This window comes from Prunus avium, chromosome 6 (assembly GCF_965620075.1).
Source record: "Prunus avium chromosome 6, drPruAviu1.hap1.1, whole genome shotgun sequence".
Classification (NCBI taxonomy): Eukaryota; Viridiplantae; Streptophyta; class Magnoliopsida; order Rosales; family Rosaceae; genus Prunus; species Prunus avium.
In genome coordinates this window covers 32,647,923-32,660,239 of record NC_142289.1, presented here as the reverse complement: position 1 = coordinate 32,660,239, position 12,317 = coordinate 32,647,923, and the positions used below count along the sequence as shown (strand labels likewise).

At 35.5% G+C, this 12,317-nt stretch overlaps 1 protein-coding gene across 1 annotated transcript; it reads right to left on the bottom strand.

Annotated features, from left to right (window-relative positions):
• Positions 1-262: 262 nt before the first annotated feature.
• Positions 263-10,999, bottom strand: VHA-A1 (vacuolar proton ATPase A1). The gene is made up of 18 exons (XM_088254915.1): positions 10,576-10,999; positions 8,555-8,599; positions 7,555-7,677; positions 7,274-7,381; positions 7,034-7,147; positions 6,767-6,940; positions 6,499-6,636; positions 6,109-6,216; positions 5,835-5,942; positions 4,904-5,052; positions 4,019-4,172; positions 3,167-3,327; positions 2,215-2,421; positions 1,940-2,123; positions 1,761-1,844; positions 1,297-1,490; positions 1,111-1,170; positions 263-981 (listed from the first exon to the last, which is right to left on the bottom strand). The coding sequence occupies exons 1-18, from the start codon at positions 10,717-10,719 to the stop codon at positions 777-779; spliced, it is 2,460 nt and encodes an 819-aa protein (XP_088111041.1). The 5' UTR covers positions 10,720-10,999; the 3' UTR covers positions 263-776.
• Between the last annotated feature and the right edge of the window lie 1,318 nt (positions 11,000-12,317).

Sequence of the window (12,317 nt, the reverse complement as noted above, 5' to 3'; positions counted from 1 at the left end):
TTAAGCACCGCCTACATATTCAAATATAACTGTAGAAAAAATCGACCGGTATTGCGTACTCATTGCAAAGACGATGCTGAAATACTTGAAAATTGGAAGTATACTCTTGAGTATCTTCCGGAATAAAATTCATAAAGAAAGTTGCTAAAAATTAAAACTGTCACGGGGAAGAATTTCCATCATATCATTAAGCTCTTAAAGTTGAACATTTTACGAATATCATGCTATTTTTCAGGCACAATAAGCATATTTGAGCTTGGAATTATCTAACTTATTTATCCTTACAAAATGAATTTCTTTGAATTTGAGATTTATAAACTTATACATGTCACAATTGTAAAGAATCCAGGACCAATTCCCAGCAAAATCAGCACTTAAAGTGCACGTGTGTGTAAGCTAAATAAACTAAAATCCCAGAAACGCTACACGGTATGATGATTCCCCAGCTCCTCTTTACAAACGGTGAATCTAATTCCCCTCTCCCCTCTCATTCCGATTAGATATAAATGAAATACAAACAACGTAAATACACCTATGAAGGGAACTAACCATGACTCTTATATGGAAACTTTTTTTTATACCAATGATACACCAAAAGAATATGAGCCAGGACTTTACATTTCTACGTCAAAATCGAGCATCTACCTCCTCCACACCACCCGAAATGGGGCTCTCTGAAATTCCATTTCAGGCTGGAGCTAGAACTCTGCCATTCTTGGTGCTTAGCTTACATATCTTCTCCTTCCAACGAATAAGAAAACTGGTGTACAAGTGGACTAATCCTCATCCTCGGTTATGGAGGCGAAGGAAAAAGGTTTGAACTTATAGCCATCTCCATAGTAGAATTTATTTTGATATTCCACCCAATGAAGACGCAGGGCGTGAAGAAAAGCACTGAGCGTCTCCATCATGAGTAGTATGAATGCTGTTGCAAACGCAAAAACTGCTAACCCAATTAACCGGATAACAAAGTTGTCGTACCTGTTATAATTATTTTCACAAGTTTATTATTACTGATTGAAGAATACATGCACCATCATATGCAGCAAGAAAAACTAGCAGCAAGAAGCACATGCATGGAATGATAGAGAATTAAAGGTTGGAACTCACCCCCAGGCAAGGAGGAGGACTTTCTCATAGAAAACCGTTGACAATTCTGAGTGCGCCAAGCTGTAATTGCAGTAACAGATATTAAAGAAAAGGGCTACCACATAGATTAAAGAAAACCATGGAATAAGCAAATAAATATATATACATACAGGTAAACTACAAAATATGTAAACAATATAGGTATACCTCAGAGCCCATAGTCGTAGATATGATGCTGTATTTGAAACTGCACCAAGAACAAACTCTATGGAGTGTATCATCTGGTGTACAAATACCTCACTGAAATTAAACTCCTCATGATGTTGCCTCGCAGAATCAGGCTCCACATCAAGGTCCATCTCTGAGGTGCCAAGCATCCCATACGCACGACCTTGAAACCTCTGGAAAATAACATCAGGAAAACATAGATATCATATATTCTCAAGCTCCTTATATCTCCCCTCAAATACCTTTAAGCGAGTCAAAGACAAGTCTATACTACACATAAGTAAACTAAGTCCACCAATTGAGGATACTAATCGCTAGTAATCACATTTTAAACAACATTTACAAAACAGAAACGTCAAAGAAAAATTTGGTTTTAATTTTATTCCTTTGCTGGTTTTCTTAAAAATCCAAAACTGAAGCCTAAGAAAGTTACACCACAGTACCTCTGTATGAAGCTTCTTCAAAATAAAAGGTTTTGGAAAGAGCATCCATGGAACTGCAATTAGAGCCAAAAGCAACAAAATGATCTGCAAAAACAGAGCCCTGTTAATCATAACATAAATTGAGAACATAAGCAATTATATATACAAAGTAACAATAAAAAGAAGATTAGAACTTGTGCCTGAAGTGGTCTTTGGCCCCAGAACAATTCATTTTCACCAAGATCATCAGTCGGACTTAAAAACATGTAAATCATTACATGATAGAGGTCTGCCTGAGAGCCGGTGCACCACTTGATGACAATAAGAAGTGAAAGATATCCAAAAAGGCTGTTAAGAAAGATAATCTGCGGCACAAACTGGTACCTAACAACAAGATACAGAACAAGTCAAAGGCTTGTGCACTTCATTTGCAAGTAATACAAGAAAGGGAAAAGTGAAAAAACAGGAGACCCACCTTATATCAATCGAGCTGCTGAAAAACCGTGCATTGAAGTAACTAAGTAGAATTCCTAAGTTCATTTGCGCCACACCCAACAAAATCGACATTTTCATTTTGAGAGAATTCAAGAAAGGCAGTTCTGAACGACTTCCACGCCAACTGGGATCCACACCAAATGGGTATGGATCTCGGTACTTGATTAAACCAATAGTGTACGCCTCACTGCTCAAAAGAAGACAAATTTATGATAAGTAGTTAGTTTTCTGCTGAGGAAAGTCATATGTTCAGCGAGCATAAACATGGGAAGATTTTAAGAGTTATAAAATAGAGGTTATAGAGAAAACGCCAGACAATAGAGTGCCATAAATGCCTAGTGAATGACAGTTATGATTAGCAGATCAACGTATGTTCCAACAACAGCGATACACATGGCTTGGATAGATATCATATCTTCTCAAGCTCTGTGCACAACAGACCAGACAGATGCTCGAAAGTAACACACCAGCAAAGTCATTAGTCAAGATGGGGAGAATCCCCATGGATCGAACGAGGGATGACCCTAGCGGCAGTGGGCCATAGGTATGAACTCTAAAGGAGGCAATGAAACCACTAATCCATCCAGAATGATGATGATGAAAAATAAGTTTTAGATTAATAAATTATTAAACTTTTAATAGGAAGATTCTGTGAATCTTAAAAATATTAGATTATTTGAAAAACATTAAAAATTCTTACAAGGATTGATCTCTAATTAAGTAGAGGTGTGATAAGAGCCGTGCAACAGCAGACTAGTAGTGGGGTTTAAGCACAAAGATTCCAGAAACCTCAATCTCTAAAACAAGAAATCAGAGCGGTATATTGTCGAACACAAACTCATTCTAAACAACCCAGCTGAAGGTGACTTCAATACAAGATACAACACATTAAGGCAAAATTAGAGATTGAAGATTTAAAATAGAGAGCCTACCTGCAAGCGGTATCTCTACATTTGTAAGCAGACCCACCAAATATGTGAAAAGGAACAGAGAAGAACTCATTGTAAATCAACCCACAGTAGATTGAAAATAGGGACATCAAAAGAAGTACATATCGCCCGCCAAATAGCATCTCCATAAAGCTCCCAAGTTTCTGGTAGGAAGTAATATAAAATTTCATATTAAGACAAGTGGAAAAAACACAACTCTCTTTCACATGTTAAATGCATGTTATGTTCTTTCTAAACACCAGAATCATAACAAATATTTGTTCAAACGAAAACTGAGAGAACTATCCTACTTATTGCTCCAATATGAAAGAAATTATTGCTACCGTTGCTGTTATTAAGTATTATTATTTGATACTGTCATCATTACGACAGTAAGACCACATCATTCCTCCATAAATAAACCATGAGATTGTGAATCTAGCTCAGAATATTATGTTGGTGCTAGCTAAATCTTTGCTGCGGGATTGGTTATATTATGAATCCTTGGACAACAAAAACCGGTCTCTATTATATTAAATCTTGCTGAATAGCATAGACACAGTAACAGTGACAGCCAGAAAAAAGTTCAGGGTCAACTGGTACTAGTGGGCAATATTGGTTATGGCTAGGGTTACAACATATCTTTTGACGACTTCTGGAGAGAGTGAAAGATACTTTAAATAGCAGCTGATCGAGTCAATGCCTATGAACTGGAAAATGGTAAATGTTACTGAGCAGCTTGAAGAAGTTTTGACTTAACTAAAGCAATATAATTCATTAGGGATCAAGCATAACGTCTTCTGATAGTACATTCCTCTTAAATTTAAATGCTAGAAGTTGACAAAAAGGGCGTACCTGAGCACTGAGCTTACTTTCACGGGCTATAAGAATTAATGCACCCAGCAACAAGCAAATTCCATGACCCCAGTCCCCAAACATCACCGCAAAAAGAAATGGAAAAGTAATACAAGTGTAAACTGCAGGATTGGCTTCTTGATATCTTGCAACACTGCCAAATGATAGTATAGCTCGTCACCTAAACAACTTATTATGTTGATTCACTTATCATTTTCCCTTTGTAATGAAAAATGCTAACAGAAATACTACTTAAAAGGAGAATTGTTGCCCCATCATGTACTTTGCAACTGGCTCTCGCTCTTAATTTTTCTTTTTCTTTTTTCTTCTATCAATTATTAAGATTTAATCCAGTAGTTAGAACGCTAAACTCTCTAGAATTTCAGCTAATTTTTCAAACCAAATTGAAAAGTTTAATTCCCCTATTTTAGGTGCGGGCAAAGGAAATACAGAATATTCCTCATTATTTAGTTGTAAAGTAACAACTTGCAGCAAATGCAAGCCTCCCATCCCATTCCTCGACAAACTCCTAACACATCCAAGCTCCACCCTTAAGTAGGTTGGACATGTAAAGCACATGATTTCTGATATTTAATTTGCTTGTTAATTGAAAAACAAAAAATCTACGCAGTAAATCATTTGTGCCAGCATGCATTGGCTTTCCTTCCTAATGTGTCAACCATAGACACCTACCAATATGTGAAAAGTGTACAAACAGAATGTAATTTCTAATCCAAAATATTCATCATTTCTAAGAACCTTTGCCACTGTTCATTCATAAGTTGACTGTGATTTCACAAGGAAATTGATGCATCACTTTAAAGACAATTTCCTTTCATTAACAGAAGAAATGATAAAGTGTCTAAATATCATATTTTGACTAACCCATATGCATCAACAATTTCCTGAAATGCACTCGTGAAGCGGTTGGTTCTGAAAAATGTAGGAGGTGATTCTATTGCATCTGTCACATGAAATATTATTCCCACTTGCGAATTGCTATCAAATGTAGCACGTTGCAGTGCCTCCTGAATCTGTTCAACAATAAAAATACTATGTAAAATTAACACAAGTTCGCAAAAGTCATCTACAATCAAAAAGTATTCAAGTAACAACATACCCTCGAGAAAGCTAAAAATTAGATATAGATACTCACTAGCTTTTTTTTTTTTTTTTTTACATGAGTCCAATGGTATCTGTTGGATCTTGCCTTATTTTATGGCTTTTTGGAAATATCATTAATGCCCTTTAAGTATTGAATGTAATAACTTGTACATCTACGTAAATTCTAAAACTCACATATTTCATTCCACTTTACGTAAAAGTTGTATTTTGGAAAATGTTCATAAATATCTATCAAAGACAACTCATGATAACTATAAAATTATGTATTACAAATGAACTGATGTACCTGTAAGACAGATACATTATTAAAATGAATGATTGCATCAAAAGTGAAATATAGGACATAGGCTAATCTATCTGTGGTACATGCATTTTCTAGAGGTGAAAAAAGGCCTTATGTTGCGTTAGGATAAGGGATCTGTATTACCGTTACATAAATTATTTTTTCAAACACAACCTTAGGTTCTTCACGGACCTTGTTTCATAGATATTGACGAATGTTGGCCAAAAAAATACAAATTCTATGTAAGACTTGGACATTCATAGACGCATTATTGATTTTTACAGAAAAATGTACAATCAACTCATAAAATTATGCGGACACATCATTAATGAGAGACCTAACCCAAAAGAATCATTGGACTTGTGAGACTGCAATAAAACTATTGATGAACATGGTGACAGAGGTTACCTTAGTTTTTGCAAATATAGGACACCAGCCCTCTCCAACAAGACATTTTTTTGTAACATCAAAGTTAAGCATGTTCAACGTATCATATACAGCTTTCTCCCTTCTCACCTGGTACAGAGTAGAAAACACGACATAGTTGTCACTATCAGGATAAAGCTACACCACTCCAATTCACACAAACTGTTAGTCATATATTAGATCAATATTTTATTTTATTTTTGCTCAAGCCAAAGAAATAACAATTAACAAGAGGCAAGCAGGACCAATATCTTACCATGTTCATCCATTTTGCTAGGTGAAACCCAACAGAAGTAAGGGCCTTATTTCTGTGACGGATCCCTGCATCCAAGGTTTCTTCCAATTCAGCAAGACGTGATGAAACCTGCAACCCAAAACCTGAACTTTCAAAAAGACGGAATAGAGTATTTGTTGATGCTATAATCAAGACCTGCAAATATATGCTATCACATGATAAAATAAATTAAAGGGAATTTGAAGATAATTATGCTATCAAGCTCATCAGATATACACAAACATTAAAGCAGAACAAAGTTTTGTAAAGATATTTGAATTAAAAAAATAAAAAGGATTCCATCTTTAAGCTTGAAACTTCATTCCAATTAAAGAATAAATGAACTGCCAACTATCTTAACTGAATGCTTACCTCTCTAGTTATTTGTCTCTGCTTAGTTATATCTTCAGGAACAGGATAGCAGTTTGCACCAAATGCCTCACAAATTTTCAAAATCTTTGTTTTTGCCTGCAGCCCAGAGAAGAACACTACAAACACTGTTTTCTCAACCTGCACAACTTTCAGGAATTAGTAAAAGAAGCGAACAGACATTCTCACTCTACACATAACAAAGCTAAAAGAAACCGCACCAAAAAAAGAAAAAAAATACAATTTTTATAGTACTGAGGCAGAAGAAAACCATTTCGGTAGATAAAGGATCCATGATCTGTTCATCTGCTGATGCTTGATTAAAAAGCATATTGCCCCTTGTAGCGCGAAACAACATCCTCTCAAACCTGAGAGCTTTGGATTTACAAATAATTCCACTAACAAAACTCAAACCAGATTGGTCTGATGGCCCAGGTCTGATATCCTGTAAAATGCATAATCAATTACAAATGAAATCATAGCAAAAGGATTTGCACCAAGAAGACATTAGATTTAGAAAAGCATAATTAACAAGTACCTGCTCAAGTAATGAAACTGAATCACTATAGTCATCATTTGAGTAAACATTCTCATCTAGTTCTCTCTCCTCTGGAACTGCATGGCTATTACTTGAAACAAGAAATCCGCTTGCCTGAGATTGCCGACATGAAGATATATAATGAGGCACAAGAAAAGGCATTTGAAACTATAATTAAGGTGTACTAAAGGAAAGAGCAGCAGATAGGAGGCTGCTAACACATCAGTAAAGGCTAGTTACCTTTTGCAATACCATCTTGAATTCCAGGAGTTCATTATATGAATGTTGAAGTCTATCACTATTAGAGTTCATTTCAATTAGCTCATGCTCGTGCTCGGCAAGTTGTATCTGGAATAGATACATACAATTCAAAGTATCAGTTTACAGAATTAAATGCTCTCTAAATAAGGGCGCAATTGGTTAGTGCCATTTTGGACTACAAGTTTCAGGTTCACATTACTGCTGCCATTATAAAAACCACAGCCAAAGGAGGGAGAGATAGGGGGTAACAGTAAATGCACCTCTAATTCCTCTAACTCAATATCTGGTTGCAAAACAGGATGTACAGATGAAAGTAGACCAGCTTTACTGATTTGATCTCTGAAGAACCGCAGCTTTCTTGACATCTCTGCACATCGCTTTACCTGTGGAAATCCTCACAAAGATATAACAACTAAACTTAAGGATGATCGGCTACTGCGATCAACATCACTATCAACTATGGAATTATTATAGTAGAAATATAATCAATAACTTTTCAATAAACTCAATCTCAACCTTCAAATCTCATCAGTTTAATAATTTATAGAGATTACCTAAACAGGGTTCAATTTGCACAGATTCTAGGTAGATAAAAAGACTACCACAGAATACTAATTCTAGTTAAAGATCCATAGCTTTTTTTCCTATGGTAAATAACAAGGAAAGTGGGGCATGCGCGATCAAGGTTTAATGTTGGAGAATGTTGCTGGCAGTCATAGTCATGTCAGACACGATACACAAGGAAGTGGAAAACCAGTTATTGAATATGCAACGATAAAGGGAAAATTATACTTATGCCCCTTCAACTTTGGAATCTATCACTTACCCCTTGAAAAGAACAATTGACTCAATTTCCCCGTATAAATTTGTTGCACCATGGGTCTTCTGTGCAACTCCATCAAAGATTCTGTCAGACTCCCCTTGTATTAGACTTCCACATTTTTCAAAGAATTCTGGATGAAGTTGTGCAAAAGACCCATATTGGAACAAATTCATAATACAGGGGGAAATGTGAGCCAATCCTTTTCTTATGGAGCAAATCCAGACACCACAAAATTGAGGGGGCATAGAGTCAGTTTTTCCAGGATATAAGAATATGCACACTAAAAACTGAAAGCATGAAGTCTCTAAAACACCAGCAATTCAAGAAATGAAACATTGAAATATCATATTAGCAAAATATTCCAACAAGAAAGATAGATGTTGCAGTCCAAAACATTCAGATTGCAACTGCAGTTCTAATAAAATCTGAGTAGATACCTGATTAACAAATGTTCGTTGGAAAGGACTTTTATCAGCATTTAACTGCAAAAATAATATGACCATAAGTATATCTGAACGAAAACTAAAAAGACTATATTACATATTCATTTTAAGAAATTATATATGAGAGGAGACCAGAAAAGAAAGAACAAAGAATTTCAATGCTTTCATAAGATGTCTCATATACAATAAAAATTCAGGTGTTTCACCAATAAATACAGAGTGTTGCAGAAAATGCAAACTCAACATATTCTGATGGAAATATGCACTCTCAGATGCTAACACAAGAAAGTATGAATAGCCATCACTCAAGGGCATTAAAAGTACTACTTTATAAAGAACACTCAAAGGGGTTTGGCATTGTTTAATGATTTATAGTTACAAAATTGTTTAAACCCAACTAGATATGGAAAGTTTGAGCACATTTCTCTGCTCTGGTTTCTATAGAACTTAGAAGTTGTCTTTTTTCTATTATCCTATTAGATTGCAAGCTGCTGTGGATTTGAATATATTGGTTTCAACACTTCAAAACATAGTCAAATTAGACAAATTTCTCAAACTATTTTTTTCAAGCCTAGAAATAGTTTGATGCTACAAGTTCAGTACATAGTCAGTTTAAAGAGAACTATTTAAAAAAAAAATCCTCAAACCACTTTTAGACAATGTATATTTTGAAGCTTTCAGTTTCAGGATTTAGCTTATTCCTTTCTTGCCAATTGCCATTAGAATCGGAAACCCTGCCACCACACTAATCAAAATGGAGAATTGATTCTTGGAATTACTAAGACAGATTTTGACAACGTATAATTTGAAGTCTTTCAATAGTTAGGTGCTACAGCAAGCCCAGTACATCTTTAAAGAGGACATCAACAAAAATTCTCTAACGACTTATGAGTTACGATTATTAGCATAATAGACTTTATGATAGTAACCATGGACAGCCTCACTTTTACTATATCATTTTGAAAAATATAATTAGTAGTACAACTAATTGTTCAGAATCATCCACAAAATTAATTGCATAATGGGTAATCCAAATAACTCTACTTGCGTGATCAATAAAGAAAAACTGGGTACAGGAAGATTATAAGTGAAGATAGTTTCACAAATACATGTGGATGTGCAGGGCACCACCTACATGGACAGCATAAAACCGTTGGCAGAACTGGGCTTGTCAAAACAAATCAGTTCCAAAAACTCACTCAAGCTTGGAAAATGGAATATGTGAATCTCACAGAATACCAAAGGATAGCCCAAGTATCCTAGACCTAGGGAAGCATCGTATTAAAAAGCCCAAAGGCATTTCAGGCAAAGCCACAGAGGTCCCAATACTTCACAGACCCAAAAGTACGGTTTTGTCCATCAAATGAAGTTAGCAAACCTGATCTAAGTGATAATAGGATATAAGCATTCCGGAAAGACAACTCAAATGGATTATATAACTGAAACTTAAAATTCAAATACCTTAATTGAGAGGAAGATGTAATTTATCTAATTGTGAAGTAGATTAATCTGGTATAGAGACTTAAAAATTTATTCACAAGTGCAAGAACTTAAATTTAGTACGTAATTATTCAAATTAATGAAAACATGCGGTTGTATATCTTGCACAATGAGGGTAAGGCATCCTTTACCTTTAGGATACTTGACCTATAACTTAGCACATGCTACTGAACATTTCTCAACCTACCCAGGCAAAATACCATTAGGAATGCAGGAGGATTTTTCTTGTTAAAATCAAGCAAAATAGGCCTCCATGCAAACCCCTCCTAACTGGGAATATATGCAATATAACCAGATCTAAAGCACTCTCAAATGCAATGTGCGTGTGATCCAAAACTCTAAGATGGACGTCTAAAATCAACTACTTAATTTAAACAAACTGAAGCAAAACTCTCATTTATCCTAAACCAATCAATCAAACCTCTCACTTCAGATCACTAGAGACACAGAGAGATGCCAAATCTAACACAATTCACGAAGACCGAGTCGTCGGATCTGAGTTCTCGAAAACTTACGTCTCGGAATTGGAGGAGGCCGAGTTCGCCGAGATAAGAAATGGCGCGGTGGGCAGACTCGACGGGGATGATGAGCTGGACGAAGGTCATCTTCTCGGAGCGCATCAGATCCATGGCTGGTAAGTTGTCGATGAACTTCTCCATTTTCTCGGCAACCAAACAGAAACTGATTTTCTTTTTCTTTTTCTCTTTCTTCGCCTCTGGATCTGAAACTCTCTTTCAGATCTGAAACTGAAAACTGCCTCTCTCTCTCTCTCTCTCTCTCTCTCGCTTTCTCTCTCTACGTGAGTGTGTGTGGTTTTAGTGCGTTATTCCGAGGTTTTCATTTTCGGGTTTTTGCTTTTCTTCTTGCCAACTGCCATTAGAATCGGAGAATTCGCATCACTTTCCATGCCCGATGCCAAGTGATGTTGGAAATAATATTATTTTGACAAAGGAAATAATATTAGGTTTTTTTTTTTTTTTTGGGTCAACTAAAAAGAGTTTTAAGGTTGGTGTAGAGCCAAAGGTGGTTAAGTGAAGTCCTAGTCTGCGCCGAACTTTCCATGTTAATTAACCATGTATTAGGCTCCAATTAAATCCATGTTGTATCCAAATGTTGTACTTGTATAGTAGGCATATGAACTCTAATTTTATTTGTATTTTAATGGATTATTGTTTTACGTATTTATCTTTTTCAAATGAAGTATTTATGTTTGAAAATTTCTCTTAAATAAGAGGATTTTTGGCCAATTTTAAAATTTAACCATAATAGCTCAATAGAAAAAGGCTTTGAATTTGGAGACAAGTGTTTTCATGATCAAACCCCATAACGCTTAATAACGCTTAAGAGAATTCTATATCAGCCCCAATATATTGAAGACACCCACTAAATTTTGAATATGAAAAATTAGTTTCCTCTAACATAAAATGACTATTGAGGTCAAAGAATTTTTAAATGTAACAATTATTTTTTGACTACATTCTAAGGGCCCATATTTGGTAACTCATACCCATCATCTTCTTCAAGCTCTCATATTCACCCTCATTCCACTATCCATTTTTAAAACAAAATGATCCCTTACAAGTTCATTGTATGCATACAAATCACATATGTTGAAAAAAAATAGTTAATCTCCAATGAATGTGAAACATGAATGTGCAAATGAATGTTCTTTTTCATTAGGCTAGATTCCGTTGATAAAAAATGATATCATTTTTAAGTTCGTACATAACATGTAAAGTAATAGTCAAATATTAATTTTGTTTCCATCTTGAATTGTAATATCATCGAACATGCATAGTAAAAGACATCTCATTAATTGTTTGTTGCATAAGACATGTGGTTTGTATTTGTTTATTTCAACCAAAATGTCCCTATGCATTTCTCAAGATAAAAATAATGTCCCTATGCAGATTGATTCAAGTAGGGGTCATCATTTAGTCCGCGGTATGTGGGTTGGCGTGGGTAGTTTGAGGTTTGATGGGCTAAACTCCGACTCAACTCGATAGTTAGGCATGCTCAACCCAACCCGCTCTAAGGTTGGGTAGAGCTTAGGCTTAGGTTTTGAAACCTTTAGCCTGGCTTGACAAGGCCCACCCATAGCCTAACCCGACCCGATTCAATTAAGCCCGCTCATTGCCTTGTTGTTTTTTGTTTCCCCTTATATTGCCGTATTTTCATTCTAAACACTAGCCTCTCCGCACGCGCTTCCGCGCCTATGAGAGGCTTTTTAAAAAAATTTAAAATTTTATTTTAGAAT